At 44.0% G+C, this 26,985-nt stretch overlaps 3 protein-coding genes across 3 annotated transcripts in view; 1 reads left to right on the top strand and 2 right to left on the bottom strand.

Annotated features, from left to right (window-relative positions):
• dnaaf5 (dynein axonemal assembly factor 5) overlaps positions 1 to 650 on the bottom strand; it is a 46,906-nt gene extending 46,256 nt beyond the window's left edge. The window contains exon 1 of the mRNA XM_080446808.1: positions 110 to 650. Coding sequence (XP_080302934.1) covers positions 110 to 647 — 538 coding nt within the window. The 5' untranslated portion in view covers positions 648 to 650. The remainder of the gene's footprint in view (positions 1 to 109) is intronic.
• A 948-nt stretch (positions 651 to 1,598) lies between these two features.
• Positions 1,599 to 3,417, bottom strand: ptpa (protein phosphatase 2 phosphatase activator). The gene has a single exon (XM_080447296.1). The coding sequence runs from the start codon at positions 3,405 to 3,407 to the stop codon at positions 2,412 to 2,414; it is 996 nt and encodes a 331-aa protein (XP_080303422.1). The 5' UTR covers positions 3,408 to 3,417; the 3' UTR covers positions 1,599 to 2,411.
• A 577-nt stretch (positions 3,418 to 3,994) lies between these two features.
• Positions 3,995 to 26,985, top strand: part of LOC308098459 (cAMP-dependent protein kinase type I-beta regulatory subunit-like) — a 131,955-nt gene continuing 108,964 nt past the window's right edge. The window contains 2 exon segments of the mRNA XM_080446817.1: positions 3,995 to 4,053; positions 5,060 to 5,248. Of these exon segments, the coding sequence (XP_080302943.1) occupies positions 5,072 to 5,248 (177 nt within the window). The 5' untranslated portion in view covers positions 3,995 to 4,053; positions 5,060 to 5,071.

The following is a 26,985-nucleotide window of genomic DNA, read 5'->3' as shown; positions in this document are numbered from 1 at the left end:
CAGTGAGTGAGTGAGCTAGTGACTGAGGAAGAGCGTCTGCAGTAAAGCGTGTGTCGGGAACCATGGCAACGCATTTTAACAACAAATCCTGCTATCGCCGCCGACCTACCTGGTACAGACTTTCCAAAGTTCACGATGCATTTGCAACTTTCTCTTTTGACCTCCGGAAAGGGATCGACGGTTGCCCTCTGCAAGATCTTGATCACGTCGTCCAGATACGGAGCCAGATGCTTCCCACACACCTGCACGGCGAGAGTCAGAACCTCCATCAGGGACAGACGGAGCTCCTCCGCCGGCTCCACCACCTCCTCTCCTCCGAGCCGCAGCACCACGCAGGGAATCAAATAGGGCAGCGATTCCTCCGGCCGAGGAACACAGCGAATAAAGTCTCCCAGCATCAGGATGGCAGTCTCTCTGCATCTCTCCATGGGGTCTGACAGGCACTTCAGCAGAGGCTTGAGCAGAGAGGAGAAAACCTCCTGCAACGCGCCACTGGAGAGACCCGAATCAATGGTTTCCTTCTTGATGGCCTCCAGCGCCCTTTTACGCGTCGTCTTGTTGTCTTCATTGAGACAATTTAAATGTCTGGCCAGACTTCTCACGACTTCGGCAGAAGCACGCTTGTCTTCAGCCGCTGTCGCTGCCATTTTTACCGTTGCTATGACACCCAGGAGTTCCACGACAAAAACATACGACTTTACGGCAGCGCCTGATTCAAAAGCCCGAACTTTATTGACTCTGAGAGCCAATGGTAGTGTCAGGAAGCCACAAGGCAGTTTCCTAACGGTGATTTTGCCCATTTGTATTAAGTTCTTGTATTAAATCTTTAGTTGAACCTTTTCATAACCTGGAGATTTTACGTTATAATGTGATCTAAATAGGCTAAAATAATACCTATTTTAGACATTTATTTAACCACTTAAACCCCATATGTGTTACTGGAGTCCCTCAGTACTCAATACTAGTGTATTTTCTGTTATTGTGGGGAAAGGTTTAGCTGAAAATAGCAGATCGACAAGCTCACGATGCTGTGAGCTTGTCGATGCTGGGGTTTAAGTGGTTAAAGGGATGGTTCACCCCCAAAATAACTTTTTTTCTATGGATTAGTCACCCCATGGAGACTCGAATTCATGGATATTTTTTTGTCGTTTCCTAAGTCAATAATTTGATGACCGGCAGAGGTTCCGGTATACACAAAAAGAGTCTCCTTTGTGTCTCCTACCGGAACCGCTGCCTGCCGGTCATCAAATTATTGGCTTAGGAATGCGACAAAAACAAAAAAATATCCATAAATTAAAGTCTCCACGGGGTGACTAATCCATAGGAAAAAAAAATCATTTGGGTGAACTATCCCTTTTTTGAAATTAAAAATACTTTTCACACTTTTGCAGCTTATCCCTGGACATATGGTACATACCTAATCCTAGATGCCAAAAAACCCCAGAAAAGATCCATGTTCAATATTATACTAACATTTCCCCAGACCATTGTTCATCGTATGTGTGGTTCCTCGTACCTCAAATAGGACATTGGTGCAATAAATAAACGAACACAATCGTAGATTAAAGCGTTCAACAATACCACAACTTCACAATAGCTTCTGATTCAAAACCCAAAACTTTATTGACTCTTCAGGAAGCGATAAAGCAAACAATTGTATAACAGTGATTTAGCTTAATCCTGTGCAATTATGTCATCTGTAGTTTAGTCTTGCCCATATCCGGGGGGGGGGGGGGTATGTTATAATGTGATGTAAAAAAAAAATACTGCAACATTTAAGCTCTATTACTGTGTAAGCTCTACAGTTCTGCACAGAGCTGAAACTGCTTCAGAGACATGAAGGCACACACAAGCGTTTACACATTGTCAGGTGAATACATAAAACTGAAGCACACGTGTTGCTGGCATGTGTATGGTTATGATGTTGACAACAGAACGACAACAGTTGGCCAAAATAGGAGAAAACTAAGGTGAGTTAATAACATTCCAGTCCACTTCAATACAAAATAACATTTATATCACTCCTTTTTGTATGTGACCACATGAAACAAAACTTAACCAATCATTTTCACTTTCAATAAACACTTGTACCCTTCTAAAAAAGGTTTCCATATAACCTCAAATAAGAGGTTACATAAATAAGAGGACACATTCTCTCCATGAATATGAATAAACTGACAGAAAAATCATAGATTCTAAGCCTTGCATTGTATACGACAGCTTCCAGGACCACATTCCTGCACATGTGCACTTACATGCATGAATGCTTTTCATGATTTGGAGTGGAAATCTATGTATATGTTGTGCTAGTGTTGTATCTGAATGGGAGGAGAGGGCATGAGGAGGGGGAATAAGTCTCGTTGGAAGTTTGGTCTATCCATCACATACATGTTCTTCCTCCGTGATGACGGTCAAGCAGGCTTCACTGGCTGGATAGACAACAGACTACCAAATTTGAAGTGCTGGATGACAGGGAACTTCTCCAAGCAGTCAGCTCTGTACATTCGGATCAGGCCCTGGTTGACTTTGGACCAGGCGGGGACAGCACTGATGTTCCACAGCTGGTTCGAGTGCTCCGCAAAGGGCCCCGTCTTCATCTCATTGATGAACTTGATGCACTCCAGGAACATGTAGTCTTGGTGATGCTCGTTCACCGCCCTCTCCTCCACAAAGTGCTTGGGCTCCAGCGTGGGGTGATCCACCAGCTGCGAGCTGCCCCATATGAAGGGCAAGAACTGGAAGTCGTCCAGGCCCCACGCGCCCTGGCTCCCGGCGGGCTCCATCCTGTACGTCTTCTGCAGCTTCCGCGTCAGAATCAGGTACTTGTCGAACACTCTGAAGACGATCGCCAGCCGGTCGTCGGCCCGTAGGGCTCCGACCTTGCAGAGACAGCAGAGGAAGGCGGCGAACGCGGCTTCGTGACCCGTCCCGTAGTCTATCCGGGTGGGGTTCCCCACCGCCTCCTTCAGGTACTCCGCCACCTCCTGGGCCGCCGCGCTGGGCAGCTCGGCGGGAAGCACCGCGGCCACCAGCGACTCCGCCTCCGCGTCCAGCCTGGCGTACCAGGTCCTGAAGGCCTTGTTCCCGAAGCGGGACGGCTGGTCGACGGGAGGGGTCTCGTCTATCCAGCGGTCCAGCGTGCCCAGCATGGCCAGCAGCCTCGCCGCCGTCTCGGACACCTCGTAGTCGCACGTCATCTTCTTCCGCTTCACGCCGTCGTTCAGCGTCAGGACGAAGCCCATGTAGTCCGCGTACGCCTGCGACCGCTTCCACTTCCCCATGTCGGGCACGGTGGTGATCTCTTTCTTCGGCACCGTGAAGTCGAAGTGTCCCGCGGGGGTGTTTGGTGCCTTTTCTGCCGCTGTCCCTGCCGCTGCTCCTGCTGTCTGGTGCTCATGTTCCGCCATGTTTGTTTGGGGGAGCGTTCAGCTAATCAGAGCAGAGCCCAAACAAGACATGACACAGCGACGTAACGCCGACGTCACCAGAACCGACGCAACACACACAGCAGAGGCAGAAAAGGCAGAGATCCCATAGCCCGGAGGGATGGTCGTGCTGTGATTGGCTAGTTGGTGGTTGTCAAGGCAACTACTTTTGGACCGCTTTGCCGATTAGACTCTAATCTAATCATTAGAGAGCCTGGGACAATGACAGTCAGCCAGCCAGGTAATATAAGGTAGATGAAAATTATAAAAAATACAACTTCAGCTTCAACTTCATTGACTGGTCTGTTTAGACACAATATTGTTTTGTCTGTGGTCTGTGTCTTTTGTGTTATGATGTTAAGTCCAGACCTAGTTTTTAATCTGCCTTTTAGTTGACACAACCACGCAAAACACAAAAATAACTAAATATGAGGGCTACGTTATCCTTTTATAATAGGTCTCCTCTCTCATCATCGGTTGCCTGACAACCAACTAGCCAATCACAGCGTGACCGCCCCTCCCCGGTGATGGGATCTCGACTCAATAAACCAGCTGCAGTAGCAGCATCCCAGCATTCAGCTTCATCCCACTCCCACTGTGTTTCCTCAGCATCCTCCCAAACACAACGGTAAGGGCGACAGTAGTGCGACACAGAGGCCGTGTTTTGATGACAGCCTCCTCGCTGTAAAACAGCAACTTAATAAGGCATGGCGTCAAAACGTTGAGCTATGCATTCATTGTGATTTCTTGTCGTGATTCGGTTGTCACTGCAGCAAGACGTGCTAGCTGCGTTAGCTTAGCTACTGTTATCTATTGGCTACAGGAACAGGTGCGCTGTTTTATCATATCACACTCTCACTCGCGCACACACACACACACACACACACACACACACACACACACACACACACACACACACACACACACACACACACACACACACACACACACACACACACACACACACACACACACACACACACACACGCACAGTTAATATTTTTTATGCCTTGTGTTATTTACTGTTCGTAAGACATGTATTTTGGTTGTTGTCATACTCTGAATTCATCGATTATAAACCTATATGAGCCAGGTATTATCTTTAAAGAGTTGACGGTCTTTGTCAAAGTAGTTTTCTACCTACTTGCCTTGTTCTGTAATCTTTGCTGTGTTATTTGACATAACTAAACTCAAACCTATTGTATCTATAAACAGCAGAGATCTGTTACAGTTTAGTTACGCTCTTGTATGTGCTTTTCTTCCCACTTGCATTGTTCCTGCACAGGTGGTTATCTTCAGTAGCATTAACATTTAGTTTCATAGCATTGTTCCAGTGATGCATTAACTTAATTGTCCATCTATTCTACATCAACACGGACACGTGATCCATGCAGACATCTATCACGTTGCTCAGGGAAGTGACAGAACCTCATTTCACACCATCCGTCAAAGAGACACAAACAACCAGGGGCTTAAATGTTCACTGTTCTCCTGCCTCTGATTCTCCCTCCCTCTTTCATTCTGTCCCCTACTCCCCCCTCATCCCACACTCCTCTACTCCCCTCTCTTCCCGCACTCCTCTTGTTTTGCCCCTCCTATTTGTCTCTGCTTTCCATTTTGCACCCCCCCCCCAGAGATAAAAGATAATGGCCACTTCCTCCTCCTCCAATCTGGAAGAAGACGAGAGTTTGAAGGGCTGCGAGGTCTTCGTGCAGAAACACAACATTCAGCAGATCCTGAAAGAGTGCATTGTGAACCTCTGCATCGCCAAGCCTGAGCGTCCTATGAAGTTCCTGAGGGAGCACTTTGAAAAGCTGGAGAAGGTCAGTTAGAACGTTTCCATCTCAGGACTTTACAGCTCTAATAGTTGATGGCAATGTTCGTTATATTACGCTAAGCTTTTCTTAAGTCCTTCCTGTGGAAAGATACAGGTGATGTGAAGGCCCCGGGGGGGTTATTTCTTGTGTTCGGGAGAGAAAACGTGGTCATTTAGAAAGCACACCTCGACCTTGGTGACCTTGGCGTGTTGATGTGATGCATGCTGCTCACTGTGCTGCGTCTGCCGCGGTCACATTTGTCAGACGGCAGGTTGGTCTTCATGGCCATTTCCATGCATCACAGCGCCACTAACCCAGCATGAATGAAAGGGACTGTGTAATGCTGCCATTAATATGAATGATGCTTTGATAGTCAGTCGGATGCGTCAGTCGGATGTGTTGAGATACGCGGGGGCACAGAGGAGTCAGTGCTGTGGCGGTGTATCGTGTAAACGTGTGTGTGACGCGTATGTGTGTGCATAGTGCCCTTTTGTCTGTTTGGTTTATTGTATACATTTAGTTCATATCTGCTTCATATGAGTAACTGTCCTGTACTGACTGAGTGCACCGAGAAGGCTTTAATTTTCCCATTGTATGATAGCAGAATCCATTATGGAATATGAGGAACACCCAGAAAGAGCTATTGTCCCATTCACAGGCTCAGATAAGGAAGCATTGTTGGCGTGTCTCCATCGGTTTGTCTGTCTGGGGGCGGAGACAAAAAACTATCAACAGACCAGTTAGATGGCCTCAGCGCTGGTGGTCAGTTATTATACAGAATCAGGATTGGGTGAATGCATGGTGAAAAAAACATGATGGAGAAATTGCAGAATGAGAAAACAAAAAGGTTAACACCTTAAACCCCCTAAACTTAGTAAACTCACATTGTTCAGTTGGCTCTTTACTCTTTCGGTCTGCACAAAATCGCCGATCTAAAAGCTAATACCACATCAGTGTGAGCTTGTAGATCTTTCGGCTAGTGTTCCCCCCCAGAATATGAATGCGGGGATCCAAGTGGATAAAACGGGAGCCGACTCTCTGCAGCAACAGCAGCAGAAGCAGCAGCAGCAGCACATTGCCTGAAGTCGTGAACAACGTGACTGCACTTTGCCACTGTACTGTATGTATGTGTGTAATAATATGCCCCCCTCTCTCCCTCCACTGAGCTGTGTCAACTCTGACTGATGCTTCTACATCAGTGGCTCTCAAACGTTTTCATGTCAAGGACCCCCAAATTGATATGTATTAGGCTGTGGACCACAATCTGAAAAGTTGTTTTGCCAGGATAAGAGAGGATGTATCACGATTTGTCAACATTTATCTCATCTGCGTGTATGTTTATGTGTTCATGCGTGCATGCATCAAGCGTGTATCTGTCTGTCTGTCTGTCAGATCAATACAGTATGTTGTCATAATACTGATGTCATATGGAGGTCCCTGATGTCATCAAACTGACGTCATAGTATTGACCTCTTATAATTGGTACTGCACTAAGTACTCTGACAACGGGTACAATGGGTTAACACTTAACAGGCATTGCATAACAAGGAGCGGGAGGCATTGTTCCCAACAGGCATTGCTCCCAACAGGCATTGTTCCCAATTGGCATCACCCTAGTTTGTCAAAACTAGCAGATCTACAGGCTCACAACGGGTCGGCTATTTTTTAATAGTTGAAAAATAACATAGGGCTTAAGTGTGCAAACTGTTCCTCATTTTGCTGGGGACCCCTTGAACTCCCTCAAGGACCCCTAGTGGTCCCTCTGTACCCCACTTTGAGAACCAGTGTTCTACACTATACTGAGTGATAACCACTTAACCACATGAATCCTTACATCCCTATTCTGGGCATGTCATACTAGGCAAAATTTGGCACATATAGGCAAACATTCCACGGAAATAGCCAATCTGCAAGCTGTGGTGTAGAGGGAAAAAAGGATGGGGACAAAATAAGCCCTATTTTCAAAAATAGTGAAAATGGCTGACACAGCACGTTTTGAGCTTGTGCTGTAGCTATTTTCACTATTTTTAAATGTTGTTGAATTCTTTAGAGTTTTTTTAAGTTGCCCCGGTGTAGAGTAGTGATGAGGTTCTCAGTTTAATATTGAGCCGTATGGTTTGCCATCCACAGTTTTAGCAATTAAATCACATGTTACTACTTTACACTTTCTTACTGCTGAATTGTTACTGGGTCTGTGACACTGGAGAAACCTCCCCCGCCGCCCCTCAAGTAAATTCAAAGGTGTTGCTCGCCAAAAATAGCCGATCTACAAGCATCGACGAGCAACACCGTCAGATTAATAAATGAGCATTATTAGCCTACTGCATTGATGTCTGTTGTTGTCATCTCAACTCTCTGGCGTGCACCTCGTTCAAAAGTTTCGTTATTTCCAACACTACAGCTCAAATAAGTAAGCATTGTTAAATCCTTATGCAGCGATTAAAACAAACAAAACACCAGAGCTTTATTGCTGTAAAGTGATGTTTTTCTTTGCAACAGTGTCTCTCCCTTGCACAGAGGTGAATTCAGTGACATAAGCTTTGTTCCTTAGTTGAAAATAAAATTAAACGCAGGTAATTATGATGTTGTCATGGAATGTAACTGAATAGAAAAGCTTAATTTAAAAGCTTTTTTTTACTAATAAAGAGAGAATTAAATTTTCACTTTTTTCCTTTTCAAACCGAAACGAAACTGTGGCCCAAAAACCAAGATTCGAACTGAACCAGCAAGTAAGGTTTCCCAGGGTTTAGTGAGCTTTGATCAGATAGCTATAGGTTATTCATGAGCAGGTCATGAGTTTTTGTTAAAACAATGGGCCTTACTCTAATATTAATCATCGTAAGTGCACCACAGATGTGTATGTGTGCGTAGCTGCGGCTTACACTGGTGTTTGCCCCTGGGGGACTGTAGGTCCAGGAAAGAGGTCTGTATCAGACGATGTGATTGTGAAGGAACATCAGACATCAGATGCAGTGGGGGCTTAGCTTCACAGGGAGCAGGCCCCGAGGAGAGTGACCATCTTCACTTTAGTGGTGTGTGTGTGTGTGTGTGTGTGTGTGTGTGTGTGTGTGTGTGTGTGTGTGTGTGTGTGTGTGTGTGTGTGTGTGTGTGTGTGTGTGTGTGTGTGTGTGTGTGTGTGTGTGTGTGTGTGTGTGTGTGTGTGTGTGTGTGAGACAACATGTGAGAGTCAGCTGATCTTTTAACACGATAACTGACGATTTCTTTGTCCTTCATTCTTCATCTCAAGTTGCGTCTATACAGTCATTCAAGATTGGTGCTGCAACATGAGCCTTACATACAGCAGATGTCGTGTTCTGAATGTTACTTTCGCTCTTTCTTTATCTTAACTTATTAATTCAGTCATTCACAAAGGTTGTCACAGTGATATCTGGCTAGATTGCATCAATTAGGCCTAGGTTTACTTATAAAAACTGTCACACTTTAAGATCCAAGGTTCGGCTGGTTTGTGCATAGCCTGCACTTGTTTGCGTCTACCTACCAATGCTATCTGTACCAGCAGTAGCCCTCGACAGGGGCTCTGTTGTCAAGGAGACAAGAGTATAAAAGTGAGCATCGTGTAGCTAGCAGAGCCGACGCTGTCGTCTGTGGGGAATGAAATGCTGCAGAGTCAGAGAGTGAGCATGAATGCTAATGGACGTGATATATATATACCCAGCTACGGTGTACAGTTCATGGCCAGAGCTGTAGAACGATGTACATAGGGCCGGGAAATATATCGGCATAGGGGTGCAACAGCAACACTAATCGATTTAATTGATTAAAAAACAATTGATAAGTTAATAAAATAATCGATTAATAATCTATACCTGTTTTGGGCATGTAATTATAGGCATTTTGTTCAAAAGGTCAAAAGAGACACAATCAAAAGTAACTAGAAAAAGTGCTCCTCGGAGCACAGGTCTCCAGGTAGGGCCAGGTCAGGTAGGTTGTTGTGGCCTCCTGGTGGCGCTATAATAGGGCAATGTGCAAAGGGTGGCATTTCTTATTCAGCCTTTCTCAGCAATCTGAAGCTGCGTTCATGATTTGAGGCATTTTATAAAAAAAAAATGTGTAACAAAAATCGGCCTGCTGGTGGCGCTATAACAGGCCAATGTGAAAAGTGTGGCATTTCTTCCTCTGCCTAGTGGGAATGTGCGTGCTTTGCTTTCACGGCAATCGCACGCTGCGTTCATGATTTGTGTCATTGTGTTCAAAACGAACCAATCCTGCAAACTTTGGAAGCCAATCTTAGCCAATCAGGATGGAATATTAAAAATCTGACTGATCCGTTTGGTTTAATGACTATAGAGATACTGTGTACCGATTTGCGTGATGTTTGTACAAAATCTGTAGGAGTAAGAAAAAATTGGCCTCCTGGTGGCGCTATAATAATACAAATCTGGGGCAGAGGTTCTGCTCTGGTATCCAGGGAGTGTGCGTGCACAGTTTTGCTTCGATCGGGCCAACGGTGCCGGAGATTTAGCTGCTCACGGACGGACGCACACACACACATGGGCACCGGTCTATTATTGTTAAAGATAGAACAGAAGACAGTTTGAACAGCAGGATGGAGGGACTCGGCTTTTGTCTAATCATGCCATGGCTGGTTACCCAACTCCAGAGAAAAAAATATGATCTCTGTGTGTGTGTGTGTGTGTGTGTGTGTGAAATCTGAATGGCCGGAAATCTGGTTTCTAAACTACGTCACGCTAAGCTTGGCCAATCAAAAAGAGGGACATGACGAAAACGATAGCAAAAGGGGACCGACAAAGCCACATGTAGTCCTGACCCCCCGGGTCTGGCAATTATAGAGGGGTAGATCTCATAACATCTGCTGCTCTCTGAGAGAATGGAGAGAATGGAGAGAGAGTGAGATGGATAGATTGATTATACACAGATTCAATGCTTTAGGGCAGAGGTCTTCAACAGGGGGTCCGCGACCCCTAGGGGGTCCGCGGAGGTACTGCAGGGGGTCCGCGAAATTGGAGTTTGATTAAACAATATTTTTGTTTGAAAAAAACAAATAACTTTTGTTTTTCTTTTTTTCCCCCAAAATGTCAAATTGTCTTTAAACATAACATGAATCCATAGCAAACAGATAAATGGAGGCACAATGCACAATAACATTGTGGAATATTAAAAATCTGACTGATCCGTTTGGTTTAATGACTATAGAGATACTGTGTACCGATTTGCGTGATGTTTGTACAAAATCTGTAGGAGTAAGAAAAAATTGGCCTCCTGGTGGCGCTATAATAATACAAATCTGGGGCAGAGGTTCTGCTCTGGTATCCAGGGAGTGTGCGTGCACAGTTTTGCTTCGATCGGGCCAACGGTGCCGGAGATTTAGCTGCTCACGGACGGACGCACACACACACATGGGCACCGGTCTATTATTGTTAAAGATAGAACAGAAGACAGTTTGAACAGCAGGATGGAGGGACTCGGCTTTTGTCTAATCATGCCATGGCTGGTTACCCAACTCCAGAGAAAAAAATATGATCTCTGTGTGTGTGTGTGTGTGTGTGTGTGTGAAATCTGAATGGCCGGAAATCTGGTTTCTAAACTACGTCACGCTAAGCTTGGCCAATCAAAAAGAGGGACATGACGAAAACGATAGCAAAAGGGGACCGACAAAGCCACATGTAGTCCTGACCCCCCGGGTCTGGCAATTATAGAGGGGTAGATCTCATAACATCTGCTGCTCTCTGAGAGAATGGAGAGAATGGAGAGAGAGTGAGATGGATAGATTGATTATACACAGATTCAATGCTTTAGGGCAGAGGTCTTCAACAGGGGGTCCGCGACCCCTAGGGGGTCCGCGGAGGTACTGCAGGGGGTCCGCGAAATTGGAGTTTGATTAAACAATATTTTTGTTTGAAAAAAACAAATAACTTTTGTTTTTCTTTTTTTCCCCCAAAATGTCAAATTGTCTTTAAACATAACATGAATCCATAGCAAACAGATAAATGGAGGCACAATGCACAATAACATGGTATGTTTATACATATTTTGTAGAGAATTTTTATTTTGCACACCTACTGGGGCAGGTGCGTATAGGAGCAGGCAATATAAAACACAATTGTATACATAAATATACAATATATGTGGTAGCCCCCCCTACCCTACGAGGTAGGGGGTCCCTGCTCCATCTCCCCATCAGTTTGGGGGTCCCTGGCCTGAAAAGGTTGAAGACCCCTGCTTTAGGGTGCAGCAGTAGAACCAGGTGGTGGAAGTCATGAGAGTACTGTATAGCGATGTATGTAACTTTTGTAAAATCCCTATCAAAACACTAGCCTCTGTGTGTGTGTGTGCGTGTGCGTGCCTGCATGCGTGTGTGCACATGTGTATGAGATGAACTATCCAGGGAACCAGGAGACTCAAGAGAAATCTCAGTCATTTTAAGGGGCTTATTGGGTCAATCTTTCCATGCACAACTCTGAGGTACACATTTGGGTCAGCTTTTTTTTTTTTTATGTTTAGGATTTATCCCTAATCCTAGTGGAGCAGCAGCCCGCTGCCACGTAATCTGGACGTCATCATGTTTTTTGTCCCTCTACTTTCTCCTATCCGGTGGACGGTACCTCCTTGCATGCAATATGTCAGTTTCTAGTTTCTAGAGTGGGTTGCCTTGGATATTTTGGTTTAAGGGCATTGAATTCTGTCACAGTTGTGTGCGTGTGCGTGTGCGTGTGCGTGTGCGTGTGCGTGTGCGTGTGTGTGTGTGTGTGCATGTGTGCGCACGCGTACACGTGTGTGCATATGTTTGTGTGACTTGTCTATACCAGATCGAAAGATACAGTTGAACCCGCCTCCCACAGGACAAGAGACATGACAACAGCAACGCAAAACAGTGAGGTTTGGAAATAGACATTTCTGATAACTTTCCCCTAACCTCATTCTTTTTCTCATGTTTGTGTTTGTCCATGGCATGACCCCCCCCCCCCCCACCCATCCATTCCCCTTGTTCGTCTCTGTCAGCCCATCAGAAGCGGTAACCTAGGCAACAGGAGGCGGCAGGTAGACTCTGGGCTGTGCTCAATGAGGGCCTTTATTCACAGAGTTTTCTTTTGTGTTCTTCTTTCTCAGCTCTCTTATAGCTCGCCCTCTTCATTTTCCCTTATGCCAGTTAGATCATCTGGGTATTCTTTTCCTCTCCTCTGCCAACCCTAACCTCCTTTCATATCTGTGCAGCGTTGACAATCCTATCTCAGCAATCTCCTGTTCCCCCCCTGTCTCTTTGTCTCTCGCTGGCTCGCCCATGTGCTTGTGTCTCGATCTCTCCGTCTCTCACTCTTTTTTGCACTCTGTCTTTGTTTTTCTGTCTTTGAAATTACATGAATAAAAGTTAGGTCATGTGTATAAATATACAAGTTCATATACACAGTAACATACATACATACAGTATATATATACACACAATGAGGTAATACCACTATTGAAAATAACACAATACCACAACTTAAGAATTTTGCAGTCTGAAACAGGTGTAGGCTGACACCACAATGTATATGACATGTCAAATTGACTTCAAAATGTAACATTGATTGATTGATTGAATACTTTATTTAGAAAGACATGGTAACAGTACATGGAAGTACAAATCACAATACAAGGTCCTCTATAGACATCAAACATCAAAGACAAAATAAACCAAGCAAAACAAAAACAACTTGCATATCCTTGTCCATAACTCTGTCCGTCTATAACCTTCTGATCGTCCTTATTTTCATATTTGTCCAGTAAGATTTTTTTTAAACATATTGTTTTACCTTATTGAGTGTTCTACATGTTTTCAGTTCCTAGTTACAGGTGTTCCATAGCTGCACTCCTTTAACCACTTAAGCCCTATATAATTTGCCAGAGTTCCCCAGGGATCTATACTTGGCCCCCCTCCATTTTTGATGCATTGTGAGCTTGTAGAGCTGCAATCTTTGCCAAATGTTTGCGCCAGAATTGGGACGCTCAGGTTCATGTGGTTTGCTGAAATACAATGATAATTTACGTCGGTCCTCAGTCCTCACTAGTTGTTTTTTCCCCCTTTTAATCATATTCACTTTCTCCCTTTTTAAACAATGTTCAGGTAATTACAGGTAAAATAAAAAAATGTTAAAGCCAAATCTTTGAATTTTAAAGCTGTTGGTTCTCTATATGGTTCTCTATGTTATTATTAATACTTTATTATGTATTCAATGTTTTCTTCTTTTTTTTTTTTTACAATTCCTATGTATGAAATTTGGATTAGTATTAGTTTTATATGTATTTCCCCATACTACCACACAGTTAGTTATGTATAGGACCACAAGTGAGCAATACAAGGTGTATAATGAATTTAGCTTGATATCATATTGCAATTGACTTTATCATTTTAGCTTTGGTATAATTTATTATGCGGATTCTGGCATAGTTTACTATCTATTATCACTCCAAAAGCTTTTATTTCAGGCACTCTTTCAATTTCAACATCAGTTATCATGCGATTGCTTTTTTGAGTTTGTTAAACGATTACCACATTTTTCAAATTAGGTAACTCAAACACACACACACACACGCACACGCACACGCACACACACAATTTGAAAGCCTGATAAATGCTCTCATTACATTTAGCATGTTTTAAACATTTTCTTTTGCTTCTGTGAAGCTAATACGTTCCATGTGTGTTCGGGCCCCATGGCTTATGCTGTGAAAGAGGAAAATAACAACAGGCGTCTCCCTCCCTCTCATCTCATCCCCTTTCTGCTTATTCATGCACACACACAGTAATGATGCCTTTATCATAACAATAACAGTAGCTGGTTCTCTTCATCTTTATTCCCATCCAGTGTGTAGCTGCTGAACCGCTGCAAACCCCACTTCAGTTCTATGGCAAATTAGTCTGTTTCAATATTATGACAAGGCTACAGTATCTTCTTCTAACAGGTGTGTCCTAATTGCAGGCATGCCTGTTATTGTATAGCTTTGGATAGAGGCCAGCTGCAGCATGGCTACCTCCTATAATTAAACAAATGCAAGCCCTGCCTACACCTTTTCTGTCTCTCGATTGTCACCTCCTGTTTGAACTCGATCATTTCCACCATGTTTCATGAGAATCCACCCATTCTTTCTACATTTTGACCTTGCCCCAGAACAAAAGCTTAACCACATGAACCCTGGCATCCCTATTTTGGATCATTATCGTGAAATAAAAAATTCAAACATGTTGAAATTAAAAAAACTAAACAAAAGGGTTGTGAGTTTGTAGATTGGCTATTTAGTATATAGGACTTAAGTAGTCTTGCATACTCAGAAGATCGGACATCTCGGCCTACTGATACTGTAGGTCTGGTTACGTCTAAATTCAACGTATGGGCTAGACTTTGATTGATTGATTGATTGATTGGAAATTCTACAAAATAAGAGCATTCCTTCATATGGAACGGTGTCAACATTGGATTTCAAAGCAGTGGGTGTAGGTTTACTAGTGCTTATTTTCTCCGCCGTTCAGAGACATTGAATTTAGATTTCCCCAGGCGTATCAGTATAGTCAGAGATCTCTAATCATCGGGCCCACCAGTTAAAAACTTTTAATCTGCATCTGATCGGATCAGATTTTGAAATCCTATATTTTGTGATTCAGGATAAGACAATCCAGACAAACCTTTCCGGATATTTCAAAGAAAATCACAATCAGTATAGAATGACCCTGATTCAGATTTTTTCAAGATTACCAAATCCTGAATATCAGTACTTAATCATACCCATCTCCACCTAGTGGATATGAACAACAACAAGCCATTCCATAACCATGTAAGCCATAACCACGGCAAGTTTTTGTATGTCAATAACAAAAGTAGCCGATGTACAAGCTCGTTTGTGTGTGTGGGGGGGGGGGCTTTAAGGTAAGAAGGGCCCAAAGGAGAGATAGGCAAATTTCACTGTAAATGTGAAAGAAAAACATGAAAAAGAAAAAATTGTATCAACCATAAAGGCTACAAATGAGGTCATCCAACAGACTGACATTGATCATTCAAGTTATTATTATACTATTATAATGAAGAATTTCTTTAACGACACCATCGTAAAAAGTATAAAATCGCCTTAACCGATTATAAAAGATCAACAAGTATTTGTTTTTGCGTTGATTCGTTGATGTATAAAAAGTTAAAATGATTTAAAATGCCTCTCTATTATTCGATTAATCAAAAAAGTTATAGAATCATCGCTAAGGTAATGGATAGTTGCATCCCTATTCCAAAGCACTTCCCGCTGGGTGTGATGGAAGGGATGCTCTGAGAAGCTCCCACTCACACAGTAGCCAGCTCACAAGAGCTCCCTGCGGACTCCTTATGGTCAGACAAGTGGCTATAGATAACTCCTCAGAGAGGAAGTCTGAATGTCAATGCAGTCGTATAGCTTCTCCCGTTGGGATCAGAGCTTGTGTCAATGCTCTGACTCTGGCTGTCGTGGTTTGGCTGGGTTTCAGAAGTGTGTTTGCGAGTTACAGAATAACTTGTAGGGAGACAAGTCTCGGTGAAGAGACAGTTCAGCGACTGAATGCAGAAGGTCAGCCATCTTAGGCCAGTCTAGACCGACTCTGAACACACCATTGATTGTACAGCTCTGTGTTGAACGTGTGCGTGTGCAGTTGAGTTCCAGTATACAGAACTGAGAGTTAATGCTGAGAAGCGGCAGGCTAAAGCGATCGACACACTGTTCTCTCTCTCTCTCTCACACTCACACTCACACACAAAAGTTACATACATTGCTTCAGTATTCTCATGACATCCACCTGGTTCTACTGCTGCACCCTAAAGCACTGGATCTGTGTATAATCAATCTATCCATCTGTCTCTGTCTCTCTCTCTCTCTCTCTCCACTCAGAGAGCAGCAGATGTTATGAGATGTGTACCTCTACCCCTCTATAATTGATAAAATATCATTTATAATGTATATAATTCTAATGATACCTATGCAGAGAACACTTTGATAAACACTGTCACCTGTGACACACACACGCGCACGCACACACACACACACACACACACACACACACACACACACACACACACACACACACACACACACACACACACACACACACACACACACACACACACACACACACACACACACTGATCAGTCATACTTTTTCTCTGGAGTTGGGTAAGTAACAACCAGCCATGGCATGATTAGACACAAGCCAAGTCCCTCCATCCCTGTGCGTGCGTGCGTGCGTGCGTGCGTGCGTGCGTGCGTGCGTGCGTGCGTGCGTGCGCGCGTGGACCTCTGACTCTGCAGGTGTGCCTCAGCCCTTATATAAGAGCCCCCGAATAACCTTTCTCTGCCTCTGAATGTCTGTCTCTGTTTCTCTCTCCTTCTCTTGGGTGTGTGTTATTCCAAGTACTATTTCTCTCTCTACGTGCGTGTGTTGTGGAGTGTTGTGTCGGCAATCAGTGTTTAATTAGTGTGGTTGCCCGAATGGGCAACCAGACTATAGTACTCTACCGACTTTATCCTAGATAAACTTTATTTTGCCGTGCTACTCCTCCCACAGTTTCTTTTTCCCAATTTCGTGCCATATGTCAAATTGACCGGCTTCATCGGGAATCTCAGGCGTGTACTTTGCTAAGAGATACGTTGTACAGTTTAATTGATATTGATTTATTAGTGCATTACATTTCCCCATCCACTTTAATGGGAAAATGAAAAAACTCAAATTCATGTATTTTTTTCTCAGAAACCGTAAGGGCTAGAGTTACAAGACTTGGAGGGGAGGTTCATAATTTAGTGCGAAATTATTACAAAAATAATTATATAATTCGGCCACACGGTGGCGCTATAAAAGCCCACTTTACGTTTTGGCCTATAACTCTTGAACCAAAGGTCGTAGAATAGAAATTTCCCCCCTAGATTCCTTGGGTCATGACGGAACTCCCTATATAGGCCACGCCCATTTGCGTCTGGATAGATCTTCCGCCATTTTGAATTTTCTTCAAAACACACTTTTAGCTCCTTTTCCCACATATTTTGTCCAAATCTCACAAAAATCGGTACACATGATCTCTGGACCCATGCGATGAACACCGGAATTTTGATAGTCCATACCGTTCGTCCGTAATTGGCTTCCAAATTTAGTGGGAGGGGCCTGTTTTACAAAAAACGCCAAAAATCACGAACAGAACGTCCGGTCCATCCCAAATTTGAATCACATGTCAATGGTGGTTCACTCAAGGAATCCCCATAAGCATTTCCACTTTGATCCATAGGTTGCGCCACAAATGCGCAAAATGTAACTGTGTGATGCAAAAACATGATGTCCCTAGTGGCCAGATGGCTTTGGTGGCCAGTTGTCCCTAGTGCCCAGTTGACCAGGTGCCCACATGTCCCTTGTGCCCAGTTGACCACGTGCCCACATGTCCCTAGTGCCAACGTATCCCTAGTGTTCACATGTCCCCAGTACCCAGATGGTTTTGGTGCCCAGTTACCTAGTGACCGATGCGTTGTGAGCTTGTAGATTTTTTTTTTTTTTTTTCAAATGATTGGTATGCATGTGAAAACTTGTGAAATGGGACATTCGGCATGATGAGTAGTTTTAATTCTGGTACTTTAAGTATTAAAGTATTATATTATAAGATAGGACGGTATTCCTCCCGGCGTATCCCTCGCGTCCCGGCGGCCGCGACCGGCGTCGGCGCAACCACACTTTGTAATTTCCCAGAATTAGTTGTTGAGTGTTTTTGTGTTTGGAGGGGGGGGGGGGGGTCATGAGTCTGGGTGTCATCCTGCCCTCCTGGATGTTCTCTGGTACTTAACCCATTCAATCCGGGAACACATCTCTGTCATTTTAGATTTATTTGGCTTTTCAAAAATAGCAGATCTACAAGCTCATAGCGGGGCACTGCGCTATGAGCTTGTAGATAATAAAAAAAAATCTTGAACATTTGTGCAAATCTTTGAATCTTTTTTTAAAGCGAACATTTGTAACTGTCAGATGTCTCAACAAATGTCTTCATTTCTCTGAAAAACTATTGTTGCTATATCAGTGGTGCTCAAACTCTTCTCGTCAAGGATCCCCAAAATGATATGTTTTTGGCCGCCGATCCCCATCAAAATATGTTGTTCCAGGGACCCCCTAGAAGCAAAAAATATGTATTCAAAGATTTACACTTTTTTTTTTCAAAAATAGCAGATCTGCAAGCTCGAGCTTGTAAATCTGCTATTTTTCAATAGCCAAAGTATAAAAATAATGGTTATAGCCAAAATCTAAAATGACACAGATGTGTTCCCGGTCTAAATGGGTTAAATCAGGCTGTCCTCTCCTCTCTAGGGGTGGCCGTATTAATTTTTTCATGCCACTAAACAGCCCCAAAAAGTTAAAGTTAAAAACATTGCAGGGGGGCTGGAAGGAGCCGCAATGCAGATGTCACAGGCCGGATATCCTCTACTGACGGAAATTCACTTTATTTAGAATGTATTCCATGCGTCTTGAGCCGTATTTTGTTGCGCCAAAATGTAGGCTGTAGCGCTAAATTGCTGAACATTATAACAAACAACATAAGTACTTTACCCAACTTATACAGGACCTAATTCACGTTAAAACTGCAGTACTGTATGTACCCCACTACACTACACTACACAGTATGCACCCCACTGCATAGACATAATAAGTCGGAAACATAACAACGTTGAGATGGCAGAGTCTGGGAACTGTACTGTAGCTTCAACGGAGGACAATGTCGGTCCACTGTGTCTCTGATTGCATTGTATGACGTGATGATATTTTATGAGGGTAAAATGAACCGAACACCGTTGCTATTTTCAAATACCCTGGGATACAGTATTACTGCCCAACCCTCCTCTCCTCTCCTCTCCTCTCCTCTCCTCTCCTCTCCTCCCACACTCTTCCCATTTCACCTCTATCAGTCTCTCTCTTCGCTGTCCTCGCCTCACCTCTGCACTCCCCCGTTTCCTCCACTCTTTCATACTGCCCTTTCTCTTGCTCTCCCTCCATCCATCTCCATCTACCCTTCCTCTCTGCCCCCTCCACTTCCTTCTTTCACATGTTTCATCTCTCTCTCTCTCTCTCTCTCTCTGTGATCTCTCTGTCTCTGTCTTTTCCATTCCCGACCCTCGTTCCTTCTACACCCCCCCCTGCCCCGACCTCTCCTTCACCGCTTAGAAGTCTCTTTTTCCTCTCTCTGTATTTCTTTTCCTCCAAACTACCCTTCGTCTACAAAGCACATCCACACATATCACCCAACTGCAAGGGTCCATTACTTGTGTATAATTTTTCCCCAGACGGTTATGTCTCATTTATACTCCCATGCTTGTGTGTGTGTGTGTGTGTGTGTGTGTGTGTGTGTGTGTGTGTGTGTGTGTGTGTGTGTGTGTGTGTGTGTGTGTGTGTGTGTGTGTGTGTGTGTGTGTGTGTGTGTGTGTGTGTGTGTGTGTGTGTGTGTGTGTGTGTGTGTGTGTGTGTGTGTGTGTGTGTGTGTGTGTGTGTGCGTGCGTGCGTGCGTGCGTGCGTGCGTGCGTGCGTGCGTGCGTGCGTGCGCGCGCGTGCGTCCAAACACGAAGAAGGTAAAATAAACTTCAGTAGGTAAGGTAAATAGTGTTTGTTTTTTCTCTAAGACTAAGTAGCAGACTAAATAGAGTTTGGAAGACCTTTCTGTGTATAGATAGAGTGGAAAGTCTGCGCCTTTTACCTCATCATTACTAAGGTCTGAATGTTCCAGATCTCGATAAAAAAACAACACACACCCTTTTTTATTTAGAGAAACTTTGAGTAAACAATGGCTGAATATTGGCGTCAGACATGCCTCTATGTAGGCCAGCGGTGCATTGATTATTCATTAGTGTGACTGTAGGTCTAGGTCGCCCTGCGTCATTCTCAGCACAGTATTGTCAGAGCAGATGTAGTCTCTCTCTGCAGACTTGTTGCCTCGCACAAAGTCTTCCGTCTAATAGTCTGTTCTTCTGAAGCTCTGAAAATTAGTAATAAAGCGGGTGTCATGTCTCCCCCCTCTTCCATTCTGCCTTTGCAGTCGCGTAAATAACTCCTAAACCAAATTAGATAGATAGATACCTACCTACAGTATAGCGGTGGAATATCAATCGCCCAGAGTCAGCACAGTGGTTAGAGTTACAAATACAGAGTAAGGAAAGTGCTGTCGGATACAGCAATACAAAGGTAAGAAATAACAATAAGAAGCACCACCAATGATGAACAACATACACCTATACAACTGTCCTGCACTATGCAGAAAAACAACAACACCAGGTTACAGTGTCCTCACACAGTATCCTGCCCAAAACAAAAAAGTGTTACAATCAGTACAATGCAAAGAAAAGTGACAATGCAAAGAAAAGTGACCGTGTCAACAGTGCAATCAGTACAATAACCATACCCTAAAGTCAGAATCTGAATCAGCTTTATTGTCACATCACAGGTTGACAGAAGTAAAACAGTGGGTGAAATTCGTTTTTGTGCATAGTATCGTTATTTCCATAGAAAAAAAGAAAGGGAAGAAGAAGAAGGGGGGGGGGGGCGCGAGGGGGAAAGGGAAATTAGAGGTACATCTCTAATTCCAAGTTATATGACAGTTGGCAGTTGAAATGAATCGAAACCTATCTGCTTAGCAGAAATGGAAAGTAAAAAAACATATATTTTAAAGATATTTTCATCAGCGGAAATGACAAATAAATGACAGCTTCCTGTGTTGAACTTTTGTGAGGTGGAATTACAGACTCTGTACGAGTCTGTAGCATTCAAAGATAGTGGAAGAGTTGTCTGGCCTAAGATACTACAGCAAAAATAAAACGCCACTCTCTTATGTGCGTGCGTGCGTGCGTGCGTGCGTGCGTGCGTGCGTGCGTGCGTGCGCGCGAGTCTCATCAGACTTTATTATTCCAGTCTCAAACTGTCTGTCTGTCAGTCAGTCAATCTCTACCTCCCCCCCACACACACACATACACACACACACACACACACACACACAGAGAGACCTGTGAAACATTAGAAGGCTTTCTCCTCTCCTAGCTATTCACTTGTCACCAGGTCCTATCATAACAAACCCACAGAGACCCTTCAAAGGCCTCTGATTGACACGTTTGTCAGGGGGACTCCATGTTGTTTTGCTCCTTCTGCAGGGAGCATCCAGAGGACCATGTGCTCTAATGGACAACCCAACCACACATTTTAGCTTTATCTCTCTCTGTCTCTCTGCTTTTTTTGTTTATTTATACGGATCCCCATTAGCTGATGCATTAACGTCCGCTAGTATTGCTGGGGTCCAAGACATTAACACATTGCCTACCAAAAAGCGTTTTTGGAAATACACCACTTGCCTGTCACAAACGTTTTAAAATGTAAAAATAAAATTTTAAAAAAGTTATATTTTTAGGTTTTATTTTTTTCCCGTTTTTCACAAAGAACCAGGAGATAACGCGATCCAAAGATTTGCTGCTCCATTTACTTCAATGTTAAAAAAGAAACTGGGAAAAAAAAATCAAAATTTTCCTGTGTTTTACTATGTATTCTTGAGTGAAACATGCTATTTTCAAACAACAAATGTCAACGAGGTCGCGATGACCTCGTTGACATTTGTGAAACCCACATTGAGACCCCCCTGATTAGCAACCATCAAGGGATCAGTCATACTGGAGATAATTCTGTGATAATATTCTGTGACTACTTGAAAAGGTAAAAAATCGTTAAAAATGCTGGCAGAGGCTGCAGCCTGTTTTAGAAAACCCCTGGCAGTGAATGTGTTAATATACAATATATTACAACAATAGAAAGATATTACAATCACAGTGTATCACACAAAAATTACTAATAAAAAAATAAACATCTTACAAAAGTCAAGGAGATGTATATCTGTTATAGGGGTAATTCTGTGGAACAAACTTAAAACGTTCAACTCAACAAAAACAAGAAAATATATAAAGCAAAGGTAATTGATAAATATATTGCATCAATATAATGAATAAGTAATATAATGAATGCGTGTATCTATATATGTGTGTGCATACGTACATATGTGCATATACATGTGAAAATATATGTTTATGGATGAGTATTTGAATGCAAATTCTTGTATGTATGAAGCAATCACTTCATATATATAGAAAATGTGTTTGTTTTTTTCCACAAAAAAACGGTGCCGCTATAATAGGACAATATTAAAAGGGTGGCATTTGTGCCTCAACGTAGTGGGAATATGCGTGCAAAATTTCACGGAAATTGCACGCTGTGTTCATGACCTGAGCATTTTGTTTGGAAGCCAATCTTAGCCAATCAGGATGGAATATGACAAATCTGAAAGACTTGTTTAGGTTAATTACTATAGAGATACTGTGTACCGATTTGCGTGATGTTTGGACAAAATCTGTAGGAGTACTGTCAAAATTTTCTTTTTGCACAAATTGGCCTCCTGGTGGCGCTATGACAGGCCCATGTGAAAGATTTGGGCCAGAGGTTCTGCTCTGGCATCCAGGTAGTGTGTGGGCACAGTTTCACTGGGTCAACTTAACGGGGCCGTAGATAAACTGCTCACAGACGGACGGACGGACAGGGTGCAAAACATACCTTTCGGCCTGGCGGAGACAACTATGCTTAACTCATTCACTGCCACTGACGTAAAAAACGTAATTTGTCCCGTTTACCAATCCTGCCACTGACGTAAAAAACGTAATTTTTTTTTTTTCAAAAAAATTAATTTTTTTTTTTTTTTTAGTTTTTTTTCAAATTTGACCCAAAGACCAAGGAGATATGATTGTTTAAAGATCTACACTCCCATCCACTTCCTTGTTAACTTAAAACTTAAAAATTCTGTATCTCGGCTCCTGAGTACTTTTTTTTTTAAATGAAAAATCTCTGGCAGTGGGCAAACGCGGCCAGCAATAATTGTGGCAGTGAATGAGTTAATATATTTAAAATCATATGAAATATGAAATCGTGTTGTTCTTGTTGTCACCGATTATGGATTATGGTCTTTTATAATGGACGCATTAGATGTACAGTATCTGGCTTTGCCAGATAGCCTACAACTAGCCTAATATGTTACACTACACAGTTTTACACAATTATAACATCCCATCCCATATGGATTTAAAACATTAATCAACTGTATTCAGTAACACACCATGACATCTGATTGCAGTCAGTTAGTGTGTGTGTGCACAGTAGTGTCCCCCCCCCGCTGTACGGCCGTGTCCACTCTTTGCTGTTCTGGTGCAGTTAGCATCCAATTTGATTTATAAACATCAAATGTGCCTATGTCTGTTCATACAATTATGATCGAACATGTATATTGATATATTATGTAGGGGTAGTTTGAGAGATCTATGTCATCACTTTTTCAAGTTAATTTTATGGTGCTGACACTTTAAATGAAAATAACTGTCAGTCAGTTAGCTATCCACTTTCCTCCTCAGTGGGTTGACCAATCGATCTGAATCTGTATCCTGCACTTGGGCATTGACAATTAGCATATGCAGGGAGTGAGGAAGTCATTTTTTTTCACTTTTCAGAAATTTACATTTATTGTCGTCCCGCTCCTGGGTCCATAGTCTGGATCGATAGTTTTAAAAAAAAACCAAAATGAGCCCAACCCGGGCTTGTACATTGACTATTTTCACTATTCATCACACAACAAAGTATATAGGCCTGAAGTGGTTAAGTGCATCATAGACGTGCCACATATTGTCCTTGTGGACAGACAGGAAGGCCAGTTTCCAATCTGTAGAGATGGATCATTTGAGTGTGTGTAATGCTAACAGAGTCTGTCACAGAAGCAGCATGCACTCAATTGTGTGTGTGTGTGTGTGTGTGTGTGTGTGTGTGTGTGTGTGTGTGTGTGTGTTGTGAAGTGGGGATGGGGATTAATAACAATAATGAAGAACTCCCATGCAGCAGCAAGCGTGAGAATGTCATATTTGTCATGTAAGAGGCAGGGAGGGTGTGAAGCTATTTCGTGACAGGACGACGTTGATAAAGAGGGAGGGGTTTGCAGCCGCCTCGTCGTTGGTGGGAGTTCTCCGTGGGTGGCTAATTGCGACGGCAACAAGAAGTATGATTTAGTGGCCGTGTTTACTTCAGGAAGAGACGGACGATGGACCACACCCACCCTACCCCCCTACCCATCACCCCCCTTTTCAGGACAATGAATGGGAGAATGGGGTGTCGGCTCGTGACAGATCGCTCGCGTGTGTTGGGTGTTTTTTTGTCGTGCCAGTGATTTCAGGGAGTGGACGAGGTGGAGCCCCCGTGAATTGAGTGCACATCACTTCAGTGACAGGCTCTGTCAGCGCTATATGCACACACACACACACACACACACACACACACACACACACACACACACAGTCCTAATACAACAGTGCGGCCTGCTCCATTGTGGCGCTGTAATGGTGTGGAATAGAGTGATGAGTTGGACTGATGGCTTAGCCGGTGGGTCTGCTCTCTCTCTCTCTCTTTCACTCTCTCGCTCTCCATGCTCCGCTGGGCCTGTGTGTGTGAGAGGTGAAAGCTGTTGTACGCAGTGAGCCCAGATGAAAGTAAACTCAGCAAAGAACAGGAGTTTTTCTTTTCACGTCACTCGGGCACTTTGGAGGCGAGCGATCAGATTGGTGGCAGTGTTGCCAGGTCTGCTTATTATAATTTCCCCGCAAGATTTTATTTGAAGCTAGCCGATCTACAAGCTACAAGTGCTTGTAGATCTGCTATTTTCAAATAGCTGATGTATAGGTTTAAAGTGCTCATGTGGCCCATAGTCGCTTCTTTTGGGCTGGTTTTCCTAGACCTGGTTGCTTGTTTCTCTCACAGACTCTGGCAACACTGATAGGTGGGCCAGAGATGCTGGCGGTGGCAGATGGCGATTAGTCACAGCTGTGGTGTCGGGGCGTGAGTCAGTCATAACCCGGTGTCAATATGGTCTTTGTGCAAACTCAATTAGAGGAAAGAACGAAATAGACCAATGGCCATCTTTTAGTGATTCATCACCTGTAAGTGGAGCAGTCGCAGTTGAAATCTACTGCGATGTGAAAACCATGAATTTAGATGAGGCGTGTGCGTGTGCGTGTGTGTGTGTGCGTGTGTGTGTGTGTGCGCGCGTGCGTGCGCATGCATGCGTGTATTTCTATGCTTGTGTGTGTGTATGAGTCAAATGTCCCCACAGTAGAATTGAGCAATAGACATTTTGAGGACAATTGTCCTGGTCCTCACGAGAGCAATTCGGTTAGGATTAGGAATTTAGAGGTTATGTTTAGTGTTAGAGTTATTGCCTGTCCACTGTCGCGTGCCGGAAATAGCTGATCCACAAGCTCACAATGCGTCACAGCGCGATGCATTAAGCGCTTGTAGATCATCTATTTTATTTAGTTCAGAATAACTCAAGTGGACAAAAGAATTGTAAAAATGGCGTTCATAAAATTGGTGCGCTAAAATGTTGATGTCCTCACAAGTATACAATATGCGTGTGGGTGTGTGTGTGTGCGCGCGTGTGTTCATTCTGGCCTGTGTTTTTCTGACACCATCTCCTTCAATAATGGACATGAACACGGGATGTTTTTGCACCTTGCAATGCAAAGTGTCCATGCACTTCAGCCTCCTCTCTCTCTCTCTCTGTCTCTCTCTCTCTCTCTCTCTCTCTCTCTCTGTCTCTCTCTCTCTCTCTCTCTCTCTCCCCCTCCTGTCCTGTCACCTCTCTTTCTCTCTGGCAGCCAGCCGATGATAATGACGCAGGCAGAGGGGGAGGGAGGGGAGGGAAGTAGAGACACTCAGAGAGAGAGAGAGAGAGAGAGAGAGCCACTGTGGCTCGCCGTGTCTTCAGTCCTTCAAAGCAAAGCTCCAGCCTCCTTCAACACATGCATCCTCTTCTGCTGGCAGAGACATGTAGCAGATGTTCTGTCAGCTCGCCTCACAGAGGACCCCTCTGTGTCTTAAACACCATAAGCCCCCACCCAGCTCTCCCCGTGACGCGCGGTGGCATCAGCGCCACCAGTGTGGGGTCATTATGCCAGATGTGAGGACATGTCACGATAGAACACTGCCGAAGACGACGGACTGGAGAGAAACAATGGCGGCGCTTCAGCACCGACCCTGTGACCTCAGAGGACGAGGAGAGCGGCGCGTGTCAGCGCGCGGTCCTCCAGACCCCCGGTGGCCGCCACACAGAGAGACCGCGTATGGGCCGATGGTGACGCGGCCACGCACGCACGCACGCGCACACATCGCACACCCATGCACGCATACACGCACGCATGCAGAAGCCAGTGTTAAGATGAATTACATAATGTTCTCCTCACAGTGAACTGCATCTGTGTGTGTGTGTGTCTCTGACTGACAGCAGAAGAGAGAGTGAGGTAGCTAGCAAAGCAGAGAGAGAAAATGTGTGTGTGTGTGTGTGTGTGTGTGTGAGTGTGTTTGTTTGTTTGTGAGCACTTGGTGTCGCTTCCTGCTTTGACTCCCCGATCAGACGGGATGCTCATGGAGCTCGTTGTCATGGCGACGGTACAGAATTGGGGGGGCTCGCACATTGCCATCGCTCCGCCTGGCGCTGTGAGTGCGTGTGTGTGTACGCAAGCAGGCGGAGGATAGGGGAGGAGAGGAGAGACAAGAGTGTGAGTGTACGCAAGCAGGAGAGGGGAGGAGAGGAGAGACAGAGTGCTGCAGGAGCGATGGGGAAAGGAACACTTTACCAGGATCAGTGTTTGCATCGATAATCTCCCTTCTGCTGCTGTTGTTTCGTGGGGATTGC

Source organism: Gymnoscopelus braueri, assembly GCF_963280865.1.
Source record: "Gymnoscopelus braueri genome assembly, chromosome: 13".
NCBI classification, from domain to species: domain Eukaryota; kingdom Metazoa; phylum Chordata; class Actinopteri; order Myctophiformes; family Myctophidae; genus Gymnoscopelus; species Gymnoscopelus braueri.
Note: the sequence above shows the minus strand (reverse complement) of the source record. Positions and strands in the feature narration are given on the sequence as shown.